Source organism: Lactuca sativa, chromosome 5 (genome assembly GCF_002870075.4).
Source record: "Lactuca sativa cultivar Salinas chromosome 5, Lsat_Salinas_v11, whole genome shotgun sequence".
NCBI classification, from domain to species: domain Eukaryota; kingdom Viridiplantae; phylum Streptophyta; class Magnoliopsida; order Asterales; family Asteraceae; genus Lactuca; species Lactuca sativa.
In genome coordinates, this window is record NC_056627.2 from 304,246,328 (window position 1) to 304,265,450 (window position 19,123).

Here is a 19,123-nt window from a genome sequence, read left to right on the forward strand (position 1 = left end):
AACCTAGTATCAATACCACTAGGGTTTAGTTTTTAACGTTAACCACGACTAATTAATAGTCTAGCTATTATTATTATTATATAAGCGTTAAATAACACTCAATATAACTCATAATAATAGCCCAAATAATTATTTTAAGGTCCTAATAATGTTAATATAATTAAATAAAATCTATATTAAATATAGTATAGGCGTAGCTCACTTACAGCGAGTTTTTATTAAAAATCGGGCTTCGCTGGAGTAGCGTTTCCAAGCCGAAAGCTTTTCTTTTCGGAGCCGTCGAGCGCTCCGGGGCTTTCTTCTCGTGCTAGGGAGGTTCCGTAGACTTGGGAGGGGTTTAGGGAGGCTAGAGAGAAGTTAGAGCGAGAAAGAGAGGCTTATGGTGTGAAGAAAATATGAGGAGTTCACCCTTGTATTTATAGGAGTTTTATAGTAAAGTAGTCTCTAAGCTTCGTCCGTAACTTTTGCATACGAGCTCCGTTTTTGTCTGTCTTTTTACCGTTGAGTTCCTATTAATGAGATCTTCAACTTTCATTTAGACCTCGTTGGCTAATTCTCATTCTATCTCGGATTTACAAAACTGTATCGAATTCGCCGCGCTCGAAAAGTATGGACTAAGCTTCGTCCATAACTTTTGCATACGAGCTCTATTATCGACGTTCTTTATATCCACGCGTTGGTATTTACGAGTACTACAACTTTCATTTAGATCCCGTCGGCTAAAAATCGACCGATCTAAAATTCAGATTTCGGGCTGTGCACTGCTATGCTAAATCTTAGAAAAATCATAACTTCCTCATACGAAGTCAGATTTGGGCATTCTATTTATCGATGTTCTTAGTTTAACATATTCTACGACTTTCGTTTAGATCGCTAAGGCTAAATCTCGCTCTATCGTAAATTCACTATTTACGCTTCCCGGTATCGTGCCGGTTCTATCGCGAAACTTCAACGGGTCATAACTTTTTCGTTATAACTCGGTTTTCAGCGTTCTTTATATGTACGAAAACCTTGTAACATACTCTACAACTTGGTTAAGATTATTTATTCTAAATAATCTTTTGTCGAAAAGTCGTTTTCGACCCCTATTGCCTCTAATTTGACTAGCCCAGATTTGCGGGCGTTACAGCTTATATGACACTTTTCATATTGGTAATGTAAAACCAAAAGCAACAACAAGTTATTATATGTACCAACAACGTTAAATTCTATAAAGAAATTTGATAAGCATTACAATTAAAGTGCATTGCCATAGCCATAAACATCAAACTCATACATTGTAATTTGGTCAATTTCTAAAGTATTTTTTCATTATAATAATTAAAATATGATTTTTCAGGCTACACCTAATCAGATATACATATCTTTCTATCAAAGAAATTATTACAAAAAAAGTCTTGTTATGAACAAAAATATAATATTAGTTTCATAATTTGCCAAAGGTTAACACTAATAAGTAATAATGAACTTTCATAAATTTTGCATTTTGGTCACTGCATCTAACTAACAAATAAATTTCAGTTTAGATGATTGATTCAAGAAGTGCATCCATGACTTCTTGTAGCTAAATTTGGGGGAATGCTAAGGCCTATTAAGATATGTGGGAATGGTTTATGAGACTACAGTTGGTTTCTGGAGAGCAATACAAATTCAAAATCGTTAGTACATATCTTTCCTCTAGTAGATTGATTAATTTTTTTATAACATCTCAACAGGAATATAGTAATAACAGGTAATAAGAACAGAGTAAATGCATGAAATTAGAGAAGTAGAAGGAGACAGAGTAAAGAAAGAACCTGGAAAAAAATGGAGAAGAAGACCATTAAAGAAGAACATTATAAATGGTACGACTCAATACAAAATCGTAAGAATAAAAAATTCAATGTAATTATATATATATATATATATATATATATATATATATATATATATATATATATATATATATATATATATATATATATAGTATTTTTGAATAAGGAAATCATTATCTTTAAAAAAATTAGGATCCTAAGATATCAACTTAGAGATTTTCGGCTATTAATCTGGAATAAAAAGATATCAGTTATATTGATTCAAAATTTCAAATTAATTAACTTGCTTATTTAATGAGTTTTAAAAATTCAACCATTATCTCAAATTGATTCATTTTACGTGGGAAATAAATTATGAATAATTTGACTTTAATTTTGACTTGCTTATACTGGGAAATAAATTATGAATAATTTGACTTTAATTTTGACTCACAAATATTTTGCTGGTTTAATGGGATTAGATTATATTTTTGTGGGTTAATAACCGAATTATTGATATGCTTTTTTAATGAGTTTTTTCAAAAAAAAAAAAAAAGAACTAAACAAGTTTGAATTTTGAAGCCAAAAGCTTTAAATAATGGAGTTAAATTAGAGACAATATTAATTATAAAATTTGATATCTTGTATATAAATAGAATGATATGTTTTAATTGATAGCATAATTGCTGAATTTAAAGATTCTATAATTAAATGAAATTGTGTTTGATTTTTATTTGGGAAAGATGATGTCAACAATTTGATCTAAGAGTGGAAAACATATGATTGAAATACAATCAAGATTCCTGATTGCTTCATTGGTGAATTAAGGGTTCTCTTGTAATAATATTTAGATATGAATGAAACTAATATGCTTAAAGTAGATTGATTAATTTTTGTCATGACCTTTCAACAGGAATACAGTAATAACATGTAATAAGAAGAGAGTAAATGCAAGAAATTGGAGGATGAGAAGGAGAAGGAGAACAAAGTAAAGAAAGAACCTAGAAAAAGAACCGAAGAAGAAATTTGCTAAAGAAGAACACTGTAAATTGTAGGACTCAATCCAAAATCGTAAGAATAACAACTTTAATGTAATCGTGTATATATATATATATATATATATATATATATATATATATATATATATATATATATATATAGTGTTTTTGAATAATCAAATCATTATCTTCTAAACAAAATGGGATCCTATGATATCATCTTGGAGATTTCCGGCTATTAATCTAGAAAAAAAGAAAGAAATCAATTATATTGATACAAATTTACAAATTATTTGACTTGCTTATTTTATGAGTTTTAAAATTCAAATCATTGTCTCAAATCGATTCATTTTATGTGGGATATCTTGTGAGATAAATTATGAATGATAGTAACTTTAATTTTAAATCTCAAATATTTTGCAGATTTAATGGGATTAGATTAGATTTTATAGGTTAATAACAAAATTAATGATATGCTTATTTAAAGAGTTATTTAAAAAAAACGGATTTAAATTTTGAAGTCAAAAGTTATAAATAAGGGAGTTAAATTTAGAGGTGGCAATCGTGTCGTGTCGTGTCGGGTTCGTGTCGTGTCGAAACACTAAACGGGTTGAAAGTGCTTGACCCTAACTCGACCCATTTAATTAACGTGTCGTGTCGTGTCAACCCGTTTATTTTCGTGTCGAGTTCGTGTCGGGTTTCGGGTTAGGGCTATACCTCAAAATATGTCGTGTCATGTGAGGTTAAAAGATTGAGCATGTTGGAAGAGTAGGAGTTGGGTAGGCGGAAAGGAAAAACTAATAGTTTGGAGGCAGAATGGATGAAGTCATAGGAAGTTCAGATGACAAAATTAAAAGAATGGGAGTTGGGGAGGCGGATGACAAAGGTCATGAGGATGCGATAGTGGTGAAAGAGACTGGGTAGTTTAGGAGAGAATGGAAAAATTGAAATGAAGTCTTGATATAAACGGCTAAGTCATTTCAACATTATAAAACAATTCAATTCGAAGGCTATCTTTTACTTATGGTTTTGATTTTGTATCTTTCTAGTTTATTTAAATAATTCAAAATACTTGCATATGAATAAACGGGTCATTTTCGAGTCATATTCGAGTTGAAATTCTCAACCCTAACCTTACCCATTTAATTTTCGTGTCGTGTCGTGTCAACCCGTTTATTTAAACGGGTTGAAATATCTTACCCAAACCCGTTTATTTCGTGTCGGGTTCGTGTCGGGTTTCGTGTCGTGTCAATTTTTGCACCTCTAGTTAAATTACAAACAATATTAATTATAGAAATTGATATCTTTTATATACATATATTGATATGTTTCAATTGATAACATAATTGTTGAATTTAAAGATTATATAATTAAATGTAATTGTGTTTGAATTCTATTTGGGAAAGATGATGTCATCAATGTGATCTAATGGTGGAAAACATATGATTGAAATACAATCAAGGGCCCTAATTGTTTTATTGATGAATTAAAGATTCTCTTTTAATAATATTTAGAGATCACAGAATATAATTATTTGATATATTATTAGTTCAAGAATCAATTTTGTATATTGTTTCATAATGTACTTATTCATATTTTCTTCTTATTTATGTATTCTTAAAGGATGTCATAAACTGTTATTCTAACAAAATGTCATTATTACAAAATTTGATTATAATAGAATCGTATTCTGACAGAAGAAAATAAGTTATAATCGTTTATGATTACAAATTAAATTAGAACTGAAATTGAATTATTAAAAAAAATAAGAATTATCCCTTTTAATTTCGAAAAATTCCCTTTTTAAATATAGTTAATTGTCTAAAATACCCTTTTAATTAAATTTTAATGATTATATGGTACATGTTACCCTATTGTAATATCGTAGACCCTCAGATCATGATCATTGATTTTATTCATCTATTGGTCACACAATAGATGTAAGAAAACAAAATAACATATATATATATATATATATATATATATATATATATATATATATATATATATATATATATATATATATATATAGAGAGAGAGAGAGAGAGTTAGGTTCAAATGTTTTCACTATCTACTGTGTACATGTATGATTGATTCTAGACCAATCATTTTAGTTATTTTAATAAAGTAATTAATGCATATTAAATGCTGAAGATGTGATTAATATCCATTATATCTTCAACATGTAATATGTATTAATTACTTTCTTAAAATAACTAAAATGATTGGTCCATAATCAATCATACATGTACACAATAGATGGTGAAGACAAAATAATCTAACCCTATATATATATATATATATATATATATATATATATATATATATATATATATATATATATATATATATATATATATATATATATATATATATATATAAGCAATTGGCTTATGGTGAATATAGTTTTATGGTTTTAGACTTTGATTATAAATATTTTTAGTTTTTGAATTTGACCATAAAGTATAGTTTTAAGGTTTTAGACTTTGCCACAAAAATTTGTTATTTTAAACATTGGTCACAAAAACGTCGTTTTTATTCTTATTCTTATGTTGATAAATTTGGTCCCTAGACTTTCTTACTTTCAAACTTTTTGTTATTTTAAAGTTTGGCAACAAATGACCTTAAACTTTGGCCACAAAAACATTTTTCTTTTAGACTTTGGCCACACAATTTTCTTATGTTGATAGATTTGGTCCCTAGACTTTCTTACTTTCACACTTTTCATCCCTTTTACTCTATCGGATGCCATTTTCCACCTCTACTTTGTAAAGTATCGCTTTTAACCACATTAAATTTGAACATCGACATAAATTATAAGAACGGTCACTATATAGGTTTAGTCATTTAATAAAAAATAAATTATAAGAACGGCCACTATATAGGTCCTTACGTAGAATTATTTTTAGAAAAATGGTGCATATGTTTAAAAAAGTACATAAATTCCCCTTCTTCATAACAAATAGATAAAAGTGAGGTTTGTTCCCTACATAGAAAATAAATTACACAACGGTCATTGTAATTTATAGAGAATTTTCATATACGGATTTTTTTACAGAAAATGTCTATGTGTATAAAATTTTTGTATGTTGGCAGGTTTGGTTCCTATGTAGAAAATAAATTACAAAAATTATCTCTATAATCTACAAAAAAATGTCCATATGCATATTTTTTTAATAGAACAGTCCATGTGTTTAAAAATTATAAAAATGGTGTTAAATCTATATGTCCAATAATCATTATTGTGTGACGTTGCTAATAATATATGATCATATATGGTCACGCCTTTATCAAGTTGACACATTTTGTATATTTATTATTATTGTGATTTTTAATAAATAATATAAATTCTTGTATTTTATTAGGGAATAATATTTGTTTATAATTATTATAAAAGAGTATAACTAGTTATTATTTCATATGTTATGAATTAATAAGTCATGTACAACTTTTTGGACTAGTTTGATTCTTTTGTCTTTTACCTAAAGACAAAGTTTATATTTTATAAACTTTGAGTTTATAAAAATCTATGGCTAAAATTTTATGATGGCATGGAGGTTGTTTGTCAACCTCCATACCTTGTCCCCCATGCTTATTAAAAGGTTAGAGTTGCTTTATATTATTTTAATATAAAAACATGTCTTGCATGGGAGTATAAAATGAAGCCTTATGCATGAGTTCGGAGCTAGTTGTTTTAGTCTTGCACAATTTCTCTCAAAAGGACCTCATGGCCGAAAGTTCTTTATCCCTCCCCCCTCCTCCTCCTTTCTATCTCTATCTCTTGAAATTAGTTTGGTGGTTTAAAAGCCTTCTTGATTTGTATCCTTTATTGCTTATTTGAGTTAAGCACTTAAAGGCTTAAGACACTCAAGAATACAAGAAGAAACATATAGGGTTGGATATTCATTAATCGATAATCTGTTAACCAGGAACGTTCTAGAACCCTTATGGAATTATGGTTAGATGAAAATCACTCCATCCCACATGGGACATGGAATGAATTTCTTTGTTGGCCTCCTATCCCACATGGGAAGGAGTACAAAACCTAGGAATGGATCCAAGGCTATAGATAGGCCCTTAGGGATTTCATTCTTCCTTGCACCTTGGCTTGAAGTTTCGCCAACTCTTTTTCATCATCCCATAGGGATGATATCTAACCCTCTTATGGTTATTTTTATTCAACTATTTGGTGTCATTGAGTGTAATAACATTAAAGGGATTTTGGTTTGGGTCCTCTCATCCAAGCAACTTCATCGAGGTTCAAGATCTCAAACATGGAGATCAAGGGCTACATAAGAGGTATGTTTTTCTTCTTTCTATTTTTGTTTTATTAGGTAGATGTAATTAGCATGAAACCATATATCCATAGGTTGTATGTACACTTAGGTATATCGTAGTTTCGATTTTTTCGTTACCTAGTTTAGAGTATATTTGATGCGTAGAAATCCCAACAGTGACATCGCTGACGGATTCGTTTACCCTGCTAGAGCAGAGTGTGATACGATATAATTTTGTTTGGATTACATACTTGAGTATTTATATACTAATTAATTATTCTAACTTTTTTTTTTTGTAGTTTTACCTTCAAATCAATATATCACATGCTTATTGGTTTTTGGGTGCTTTAGATGTAACACCCATAACATTCAAGCCAATTTAAAACATTTTAACCTATTCAAAAAACCATTAAGTTATACAACTTGTTTTCAAAATAATTTAAACATCAGAGTATTCCCATAACCAAATCACAAAATCATGAATATGAGGAGCGGTACGATCACACCTTTGCCTTGCCACGATCTCCTGATGTACCTGAAACAATAAACTGAAACTGTAAGCCCGAAAGCTTAGTGAGTTTTCCCCAAAATACCAACCACATACAACCATAATCATATCATATCATATCACAATATAAAACAGTCATGCCTCTCAAGTCTGCAGTGTGACTGGTCCGCCCTCAACAAACCTTCAGTCCACCTGGTCCACTCTCTAAGTCTACAATATGAATGGACCGCCCGCACCAGGCCCTCAGTCTACCTGGATCTATCCCGAGCCTTCGGTATGACTGGACCGCCATACGGGCCTACAATCTATCCGGACCGCTCGTAGGGTATGTTGGCCTTCAGCATAAAGCAGGACCGCCTCAACCCAAAACATCAAGCAAATAACCATGTGCACATATAACAGGTAATCACATAAACAGTCCATAGACAAACAAATCGATCTAGCAGATCATAACGCATTGCAACATCCTAACCGACCACTAACATAACATCATCCTATATACCAGGATACCGACCTAAACCAGGTCACTAACATAATACTGTCCTAGTTACCAGGACGCCGATCTAAACAGATCAATAAGCACATCAAACAGTACACGTACAGATATCAGATATAACTATCTCACAGATCATCGATCATAGTAATCTCTCATAACCAAAACACCGACCTAACCGAGTCACTAATATACCAATCCTAACAGATCATAAGAGCATGACAACATACTATCTATCCGGATACCGATCTAACATATCATAACCACATGTAGCATACTGTAACCATGATAACAACTAAAAGGGTCGGCCTTGGTGCCTTAGACCCTATTGATATAGTGAGGATAACTCACCTTCCAACTGCTGAACCGAATCACGAGAGCACAATCCTGAAGCACTGCCTCAAACTACAACACCTATATCCATCAATAACCATTGGCATATATATCCAAATTACCATAATACCTCTGAAGGTCAAAGTCAAAGTCCTCAGTCAAAGTCAAACTTCTGATTGACTCTACTCGTTGAGTCACCCCATGTCTGCTTGTGACTCGCTGAGTCCAAGAATAGACTCGCAGACTCCACGACAATCTTCATCAAACTCACCGAGTTGTTCTTCAACTCGCCGAGTCCAAGCTCATCATCATAGGACTCGCCAAGTCACCTATGTGACTCGCCGAGTTACTACGCGACTCAAGCCTAAAACCCTAGACCAACTCGCCGAGTCATCTCCCAGACTCGTCGAGTTCATACGTGCATGTCCAAAATCGAGAGATTCAGAGCTACTCCTTTGCTCCAAACAATAGATCTGGGTCTCTAGAGTCCATTAGCAACATAAAGTTGCTACCTTTACGTGCTTCATGCCCCATTACTCCAAAAACCAAGCTAGAAAGGAACTTAACTCATGGGGAATGGCTTTTGCATAACAACCAGAAAGGCTTTTTGCATCAATGATCCACATAGAACTCAAATCTGGAGTTTCAACTCCAGATCTAACTCATGCACCAAGATCTCATCAATATTTCTCCAACCAAACCCTACAACTCCATGAAAATGGAACTAGAAAGGAGAAGGCCAAGGATAACGATTCCTTACCTCCAAAATGACCTCCCATTGAAGTATAATCCGGATCTCTTCAAGTCTCCTTGATCCAAGCTTCTTGATCTTCAAGATCCCTTCACAAATCACACCAATTTGCTTCCAAGGCTTCTCACAAATGAAATTAGGGTTTCTGGATCTCAAAGGGGGCTAAGGGGGTTGAGGGGAGGACATTAAGTCCTTTAAATAGGGTGCAAACCCGAAGATTAGGTCTTTTCCTCATCTAGCACCGACTCGTCGAGTCCAGCCACCGACTCGGCGAGTCAGGCCACTTAATCACGTGCCCGACACTCGCTTCGACTCGGCGAGCCAAGAGACCTACTCGCCGAGTCCCTTCCTTTATTTTCATATAGCACCTTTCAACTTCTTGCTTCTGAACTTGGGATGTTACATTAGATTTGAAGACATTCCAAATGACTATATACGATAGTCATTGGATGGGCGGCTACTGTTCGAAAAATGAGGGTTGGTTTATAGGTATGAAAGTATGCATACACAAACTGTTAGTGAGAGTCAACTATTGGGGTACCGAACTAACTGATTCAATCCTACCCGAGAGCTTCAAGATGACCCTCGAAAAGGCCCTAGACGCACAACATATTGTCAACAGAGGGGACTGTGAGGTATTTTTGTGTTGGTTCCTGGAGGCGTTGATCATCGGGAAAATCGATTTCTATAAAGGGTAAAACCACCGGTCCATGGGCTATGGGTTATAGAAAATGACTAGCGGAAATATTTTGGGATATAATGACAAAAATAATTTGAATATCGTATTTATAATATGACCTACACACATCCTTTATTTAGTTTATGTATTTATTAGTTGCTTGTTCGTTTTAATTGCATTTTATGTTTTATAAAACCAAAAGTTAAACATTTTATGAAAACAAAACTTATACATCATACTCTGGAACCATGTATTACAAATGTATTCCGAAATGATGTATTACATTTTATGAAAACAATACTTACATGTAAAGAAAAAAAAAGTCAAATGTATTCCGGAATCATGGTCCGGAATCGTACTCCGGAATTCCGGAGACCTCTCCGGAACAATGTGGTTACTTTACAAAAAAAAAAATAAATAAATAAAAAAATTGATCATTTTTGTTAAAAGATGGTTTATAATGGTTGGATTACTGGATTTCCTTTATTAAAATGAGTTATTTTGGTTATTAAGTCAAGAAGTCGATTATAAGAAACCACCCGAACTGAAAACGGGTCGAATACCATGGCGAAGCTTCCAGATTACGAAATTGTCTATCTTCCGGCTTCCGATGGGAAGTTATTCATAAACTCGCATCAATAGTCGTCTCTTTCTTTCTCATCAAGAAATAATCCGTCGCTGCGTCGTTTCTGCTCCAATGTCATCTCCAGCAGAGTAATTTTCTCAAATTTTCACTTACGATCGTTCGCGTGCTATGCTATTGCTTGATCTTCGTTGATTTGTAGTGTTAGCTTATTTAAATTGTGCAACGATTCAAATGAGGCTTAACCACTTGCTATAGCGATCCGAATTATGTCTGCGTGCTGTCTATTTGATTTTGTGATCAAATAGTTGCTATGTAGGTTACACTGCCAATTAGATAGTTGTTGGGGGCGCTTATGTGCGAAATTCATGCTAATTTGAGTTTGTTAGCCGATTTATTTTACTTTGTTTGCTCATTTAGAGCGTGATCTTTTTTTTTTTTATTTTGTAGGTTTATCCGATTTTAATTGCTTGTTGTTCAGATATTTGATCTGTAATTTCAATGATTTAGTATGTGAGTTGGAACTTGAGTAATGACATGCTGTTAATCATTGTTATGTTTAAGTTATATGGCTAATTGCTGTTAAAATTTCATATATTAGTCTATGGAATTTTGGCCTAGGTTTTACTGTTATTGTTAGGTATGCTCAGCTAGGGCTTGAAAGGATCAGAATTGGCCTGATTGGCATGTAGCAAAGGGGAAGAACATGAGGATTGTTTAATTGCGCTCCAATCTTACATTTTTTTTATCTACTTATGAAGTTAATTCAACAAAGAGGCACCAATTAGGAAGATATGTTCAGTTTATGCAGCTATGCTTTCTAAGTTGCCTTTTTTTTTTTTTTTTTTTTTTTTTTTTTTTTTTTTTTTTTTAAATAAAATATTGGGTTTCCAGATTTTACTAGAACTTCCTGATCTACACACAGTCACACATTAGGTATCAACACTCGTTATTTGAATTGTTGTGGTGGAGAGGTGAGGGATGAATCCTTGAAAAGAATGGGTTATAGCTAAGACCAAAGCCTGTCATTTAATGAAAAAATACTTCCAGATATATAGATTAGCAAAGTTAATGTTGCAATTGATATGTCTATCAAGATTAAGTATTCAAATAAATACAAAAGAAACAATTTTATTGGATTATTTAAGAGCTGTTAGGTTTTTCTCTCCTTTAACTATTACTTGCACAAGAAATATATAAGTCTGTAACCCAATAACAATAGTTAAAGCTTATAAATATGGCACAAGAAAATGAGAAGTATACATTGTTTACAGTCTATTCTTATTGGATGATTCCTAGCAGCATTGGATGTTTGTGGATATCATCACCTTTTTTATCATTAAAACAATGTAATAAAACTTTTTTTTTTCCCTACAAATCCACCTGGCAATAAACAAAATGTATTATATTCAAATATTGTAGAGTAGATTTGGATAAAGTACCACATCAGATATGCTTAACATTTCCAACTATAGCTAAGGCTTAAGTGTCCAATTTTGTTATGATCATGACACATGAGAGAAGCTGGAGATGAAATTACAGATTACTTCTAGAATAAAATCAAGTAAATTGCTAACTATGTCATGAATTTTTCCAAATTGATGTGTGATTGTTTTGACCCAAAAAACAACTAGATTTGACTTGGGGAAATTCAAAGATGGATTCTTTCCATAGGTTAAGGAACATCAATTTTTATGGTGTGAATTACCAATTTTTGGCGTTGGAATTGCATCTTTTATGTTTTGCAATAACTTTTTAAAATCATTTTGATTTTTTAGTTATTTTCTTCTCTATACAGATTCTATAATTCACTCCCACCTATAAGCAAGGCTTATGGTACCTTGTGTTTGGTGACTACAACACTAGCTACATTAAAGCTATTACCAATTTATTATATCGCATTGATCTATGAACAAGTCTTCTTTCGCCTTCAGGTATGCATTATAATCATCCAAAATTCTTCATCTTAAATAATTACACTTGATCTTATATATCCAAAAAGCCACCTTAAATGATCTACCTTTATCTTTTAGGTGTGGAGGCTTCTTACAAATTTCATCTTTCTTGGCCCTTTCTCTATAAATTTTGGAATCCGCTTGTTAATGATGTAAGTATATATAAGACCTTTTAGCATATATTTTATATATGAACCTTCTTTAATTTTTATTTCTTTATAAATTTTGTCAGATTAAGATATGGAGTTCAACTAGAGAATGGACCATTTAATAGACGCACAGCAGACTTTTTGTGGATGATGATATTTGGATCTTCAACACTTTTGGTGAGATGCTCTATTATAATTTATAATTCATAAAACAACTCTTCAAAATATTTCACTTTTTTTTTTATTGTACTTTGAAAAAATTGATATAATTTGGTAGATGTAATAGAAAGAAATGGAAAACAAATCAATGAAAGTACATTGCTATTTGGATGACTAGGTACTAGCCGCCATTCCTTTCTTTGAGTCATACTTTTTGGGGGTATCTTTGGTATTTATGCTTCTTTATGTGTGGAGCCGAGAATTTCCAAATGCCAATATAAACATCTATGGGCTTGTACAACTTAAGGTACCACTTCCTTCTATTGACCTTTATTGTGTTTGACAAATTTACCCTTATGAATTGTTTGGTTAACTTTCAGGCATTCTATTTGCCATGGGCGATGCTTGCTTTAGATGTTATATTTGGTTCACCTATTGCCCCTGATCTATGTGGTATCTTAGCCGGTCATCTATATTACTTCTTGACGGTCCTTCATCCTTTGGCCAGTGGAAGAAACATTTTGCGGACACCAATGTGGTTGTATCCTTTTTGCTTGTCTGACAGATTAGGTTGTACTGTGTTTGTGTTTGGTCTTGATACTGATGTCAATGAGATAAAAAAATGAAACTTTTGTCCCACATAAAAAGACTAGCCCAAGATTGGTGGTTGCATCTTTTTTTTTTGTTCTACTCACATACTGCGTTTGACCTGTATTGGACTAGGATTGAGTGGGACAAAATTTGCAGCTTTTGTGCCACCCAAAAAGGTGGGACAGAGACTAGCTTTCTAGCTCTATATCTCTTCTGTACAAAAAGACGTGAATGCCCTCATTTTTCTAATTAAAAAATTGCGATGAAGATTGCAACATTTTGTCCTATTGAAAAGAATACTTTTTTTTTTTGAAATTTCTTGACTTGTTACTTGATAAAGACGTAAAATGGTTGCAAAGTACAAGATTGGAGCTCCGGTGTATACCCAAACGCAGCCTGCTGGAAATACTGGTGGTGCCTTTAGGGGAAGATCTTATCGTGTTGGTGGCTGATTTTTTGTTTTTTTTTTTTTTTTGATATTGAAAACAATTTATCTGAACATGTTTGGATGTTAGATTGCAGTAAGAAAAAGTAGTTAATTTCGCCATCTTGGGTTATCTTAATGAGCCAATTGATAAATCTTTTAGAGGATGACTAAGAAAATATGGATTTATACATTTTGCATTTTTGTTGCAGATTTTGAGTTAAATATCACGGTGGTTTTTAAAAACTTACACGTGGTCTACAAAATAAAACCATCACTTTTGATTGAACTAAACTTTTGAATGAAACATGTCAAATCTTGGTTGCGGGTTCAAAATAAAACCATCACTTTAGAATGAACTAAAGTTCTCCCGTTTTATTATAACTTGTTTTGACTTGCCAACTATTTTCATATCTACTAATAGGTGTAGTGGTAAATTAATTTTTCTAAGCATGAATGAAACATGTCAAATCGGTCCAAAGTTTGCTTAATATGTACCCATATGGCAATATATAAACAATCTCATTAATCGTTCGAAAATTAGATTATTATGATTGAACTAATATAGATTTTGCAATTGTATTCTATACATTAGTTTTTCTGTAATTTTAAAAAAAAAGTTTGTAGCTAAATCCAAACTTACAAAAAATTTACTTATTTTTTTTCAAACCTTTATTAAATAGTTATATGACTTACCTACCACATACTAATCATCTTACCATCTCTAACATATACATGGATATGCAAAACTTAACCACTTTGGAAAAGCCAGAAAAGTGGAAAACCCGGTCACTAACAGGATGCGATGGACTATGTTCCATTCAGTTGTCGGTTCTACTTTCATTTCAAGAAATTAGTTATCAGACGGAGTGGGGGTCGTTACCCACACTCGTTAAAGTTGCTAAAGGTACCACACACCACCCCCTAGCATTCGCTAGGGAGGTCGCTAGGATTCATTCGCTATGTACGTGACGAGAAGAAAGAGAAACAAACTAACGTTGCTGAGTGGAGAGAGAAAGAAGTGTCTGCATCTCATTGGTTTTCAATTTTCAAGTGTATGTCTTTTTAAGGAAAATAATGGGTATAGACATTATTTGAGGTTGAATTTCAAAATATAGACACAAAAAATTGAATTTCCGGGTATAGACATGGATTCCGCGGAGGTAGCTCCACGGAATCCACTGTAGCTCCGCATAATGGCAAAATCGTAAATAAATATGGAAATTAAAAAAAAAAAAAAACTTAAGATCCATTCCGCAGAGCTACAGTGGATTCCGCGGAGGTAGCTCCGACGAATGGATCTTTAGGAAAAAAAAACCTTCTCCAATGATTCTTTTATGTAATGATCTCTAATTAAAAGACCAATTTTTTTCCACCTCACATTCATTTCAAACAAGAAAAATTCATACTTATCATAATCTTTACTTGAAAATAATTAGTTGGGGAATGAATATAAACCCCGAAGAATCGATTTGAATAAAAAAAACTAAAGATCCTTTCCTCGGAGCTACCTCCGCTAAGCTCCGCGGAATCCACTATAGCTCCGCGGAATGGATCTTGATTTTTTTTAATACACTAACTTAGATTTTGCCGTTCCGCGGAGCTACAGTAGATTCCGCTGAGCTACATCCGCGAAATACATGTTTATATTCGGAAATGTCTATTTTCATGTCTAAATTTTGAAAATACCCCCTATTTTTTTTACTATTGCCGGTATTTTCCCGTCTTTTTAATCAGCAACCCATTCCCATTTCAAAACTTCATTTCCAAATAAATGATTCCTACCCTCACTATAAATATGTTTACACATATAGTTTCATTCTCAAAAGTTTGATTTCAATTAATTTGTTTTATCCCTCGTTTGATAATTCCCTACAAATTTGGTCCTAAGCATCAAGCATTGATTTAAAATAACCAAAAGGACCTGACATTTAAATATTATACTTATTTTCATGTAATTGATTTATATTATATTAATTGTTGGTGGTTTAAAAAAAATTCGATTAATATTTGTGCATAAAATATGTTTGCGTATTAAAATAAAATAATTTAATTAAATTAGAGAAAAAAACCAAAATAAAATAAAATGTTAAAAATGTTACCACTCCCTGAAATATGCTAAGATTGTTAAATGGAAAAAAATAAAATAACACTCAAAAAACAAAAGTAACAAAATACTAAAAGTATTACCACTCTCTAATCCTAATATAACGTTTTGATACAACGATCAGTATGAATTGGTCCCTTCCCTCATCCTAATATAACATTTTGATACAACGACCAGTTTGAATTGGATTGAAAGAGAAGGACCTGTATGCTTATCGTTTGGTACAACTATAACCAAGGGCATATCCACTAGCATGGGCCCACTTGAAAGTGAGTCTCAATATCATCCCATATTTTACTAAAAAACGCCCACTAGGTTCTTAATTTTGAGAAATAACTCATTTGCCCCCCTCTCAAAAAAAAAAAAAAAAAAAAAAAAACAACGGATATCCTAAAAATACATATTTTTATATATTTCATATTTTTTTAATCTTTTTTTTTTATATAGAATGATACTTAAGGTTCTAAAAAGCTCTTCATGGCTTCATGACTTGAATTTGATGTTACGTTTTAACAAAATATCGTCTTAAGTTATATATATATATATATATATATATATATATATATATATATATATATATATACACACACACACACACACATACATAAACTATCACCTTAAGTTACACCTTACAAATGGCTCGTCACGGCTAGTAAAAGCTTGAAACTTGATATTACTGCTAAGTCACGTTAACGTTATTTAGAACTTTGATGGTATCTGCTAGTTTTCGTTTTATATCCACCACTATGTATCATCCTTCACTTTTTAATCGGTTTCTAGTTCTTCAAATTCCGGACTATTTACAATATAACACGACGACAAAACACACACGCAGACTAATTTGAATCTAAAACAATTATTTAAAACCACAAGGACCATTCATGTAATTTACTCTAAATCTAAAACAATTATTTAGCTCGTATTAATTTGAAAATTCCGTTATTTTTTATTGTATATACGAAAACATGGGTGGGTATATCCGTAATTTGAGAGTAAATTACATGAATGGTCCCTATGGTTTAGGGTAATTTGCGTGTTTGGTTCCTAAATTATTTTTGTAACTCAGAAGATCCATACTGTTTGTTTTTGTTACACGTTTGGTCCCTGTCTTATCTAAAAAAAAAAATTTTCACTTGATTTTTTAAAATATTTAAATAAACACACCCTAACCCCAACCCCAACCCTCTCACCTTACCTTACCTATCACATAATTTTTTTCTATTTAAATAATAGTCTTTTTAGGTAAGACAGAGACCAATCGCGTAACAAAAAAATAGTAAAAACCAAATGCGTAACAAAAGCAACCAGTAGAGACTTTCCGAGTTAAAAAAATAAGTTAGGGACTAAACGCGCAAATTACCCCAAACCCAGACCATAAGGCCCATTCATTCATGTAATTTACTCGTAATTTGATTTTAAAATAACAAAGGAAGTCCTTGAATAAAGGCGGGTGGAAATGGAGGCGATTAAATAGAGGCGAGAACACCGCTCGCTCGTTATTCAAATTAACCCTAAAATCAATTTTAATTCTAACATTTTCTACCGATTTACAGTTGCAAATTCGAATCAATCACATCAATCTCACACAAAAACAGCCTCAAAATGTCGTGGCAAACTTACGTTGATGAGCATTTGATGTGTGACATCGACGGCAGTGGTCAGCATCTCTCTTCCGCTGCCATCTTCGGCACCGATGGCACCGTCTGGGCTAAGAGCACTTCCTTCCCCCAGGTCTCTCTCTCTAAACTTATTTCCTCATTTTAGGGCTCGTTTTACAATCATCATCGTGATTTTCTGCAACAAATTCGTTTTGTGGCGCTGATTTCAACTAATGTTGTATCTGATTCGTCATAGGAATCTGGTAATTAATTCCTTTGTTATGTTCCATGATGAATGTACTATAGATGATCTGATCGTGTTATATTGTAATTTGTTTAAAATAATTCAATGCATTATACAAAAGTTAATCGCTACTATAATCGGATTATCTGTGTATTTTCAACTTCAATTGTCTTGTTTTCCCCTGATTATAGAAATCATTTCATCACTTCACATTGTAATCTTCACTACCTAAATCTATGCAGTATAAATCCGAAGAGATCAACGCTATCATCAAAGAATTCAATGAAGCAGGTCATCTAGCCCCAACTGGTTTATTCCTAGCGGGTGCCAAGTACATGGTGATCCAAGGAGAGGCTGGAGCTGTGATTCGTGGTAAAAAGGTAACATACTTTTTTCCATTAGTAGCATCTTACTTTCATTTCTTCTTTCCTACACACAAAGTACAATGCATTAATAGGGAGCTGGAGGGATATGTGTGAAGAAAACAACTCGAGCCATGGTGTTTGGGCTGTATGATGAGCCAGTTGCACCTGGTCAATGCAACATGGTTGTTGAGAGGTTGGGTGATTATCTGTTGGACCAGGGTTTGTAGGGCCCACAAAGGTCTTCTTGTTATTCAAGTACTTATATATATACAGTATATGTTTTGTGTCTATACTCTATACTCTCTTTCACAAATTGGGATACATGATTTTTTTTTGGAGTTTTGATGTGATGTTATTATGTATGTGTATCTTTGCAATGACTCGAAAAGGTTGAATAACATGTTACTCCATATGGAAAAGAAGGCTATTTAGACGTAGTTTAGGAGTGGATGAATATATGTGTTTGGATGTGGTTTTGATGCTAGATATGCTTGTGATGCTAGGTGTTCTTGCAATGTTAGATGTTGATGTCATTCCATATTAATGTTATTTACATATAATGCTTATATATTATTTTACGGAGTCTAAAACTACATGCAACACCAAGCTTTTTGACATAGTATTATGATGTGTCTATGATGGAGAAGTTGGAGATGTTCGCCATTAAGAAAACATGTCAAAAAAACCAATTTTTTGCAACAAAATTACATGCCATTGAAACCTTTGTTAAACTGGGAAAAAAAATTAGCAAACACAACATTTTAGGTTAAAGGATTGAAACATATAGTTCTAACGAAAAAATATAAGATTCCTTCTGAAAAAAATATAAATTGCATAAAAGTCACCATGTTTTCATTTATTCTATTTTGCCATTACCGCGTATTTTTTTTTCAATTAAGTTGCTGATTTTTTCAATTTGTTTCAAAATTGATAATGTACATAGTCACCCGATTGACATTCTTTGATGATGTGACATGTTGATGCGTCACTATTTGGTGACATCATATTTTAGGTGTCAAAATGGAAAAAAAATGAAATATAATAACTTTTGTGCAATTTGGTATCATCATAAAAATAATGAAAATTCATGCAAAACAAATGATAAATATGCCTTTT

At 32.4% G+C, this 19,123-nt stretch overlaps 2 protein-coding genes across 2 annotated transcripts; both read left to right on the top strand.

Annotated features, from left to right (window-relative positions):
* Positions 1–10,387: 10,387 nt before the first annotated feature.
* LOC111888055 (derlin-1) lies at positions 10,388–13,904 on the top strand. Its single transcript, XM_023884165.3, has 7 exons — positions 10,388–10,546; positions 12,214–12,349; positions 12,449–12,522; positions 12,603–12,696; positions 12,857–12,985; positions 13,059–13,219; positions 13,610–13,904. Exons 1-7 carry the CDS (start codon positions 10,530–10,532, stop codon positions 13,719–13,721), a joined length of 723 nt encoding a protein of 240 aa, XP_023739933.1. The 5' UTR covers positions 10,388–10,529; the 3' UTR covers positions 13,722–13,904.
* Positions 13,905–17,213: 3,309 nt separating this feature from the next.
* On the top strand, positions 17,214–18,429 carry LOC111888061 (profilin-1). The gene is made up of 4 exons (XM_023884170.3): positions 17,214–17,276; positions 17,354–17,531; positions 17,885–18,022; positions 18,100–18,429. The coding sequence occupies exons 2-4, from the start codon at positions 17,403–17,405 to the stop codon at positions 18,232–18,234; spliced, it is 402 nt and encodes a 133-aa protein (XP_023739938.1). The 5' UTR covers positions 17,214–17,276; positions 17,354–17,402; the 3' UTR covers positions 18,235–18,429.
* The last annotated feature ends 694 nt before the right edge of the window (positions 18,430–19,123 follow it).

Coding starts and splice junctions, on each gene's coding strand:
- LOC111888055 (XM_023884165.3), top strand. Junction 12,350..12,448: donor AAGTCTTCTTTCGCCTTCAG/GTATGCATTATA, acceptor TTTATCTTTTAG/GTGTGGAGGCTTCTTACAAA. Junction 12,697..12,856: donor TTGGATCTTCAACACTTTTG/GTGAGATGCTCT, acceptor TTGGATGACTAG/GTACTAGCCGCCATTCCTTT.
- LOC111888061 (XM_023884170.3), top strand. CDS start 17,403: ATGTCGTGGCAAACTTACGTTGATGAGCATTTGATGTGTGACATCGAC. Junction 17,532..17,884: donor AGAGCACTTCCTTCCCCCAG/GTCTCTCTCTCT, acceptor AAATCTATGCAG/TATAAATCCGAAGAGATCAA. Junction 18,023..18,099: donor CTGTGATTCGTGGTAAAAAG/GTAACATACTTT, acceptor ATGCATTAATAG/GGAGCTGGAGGGATATGTGT.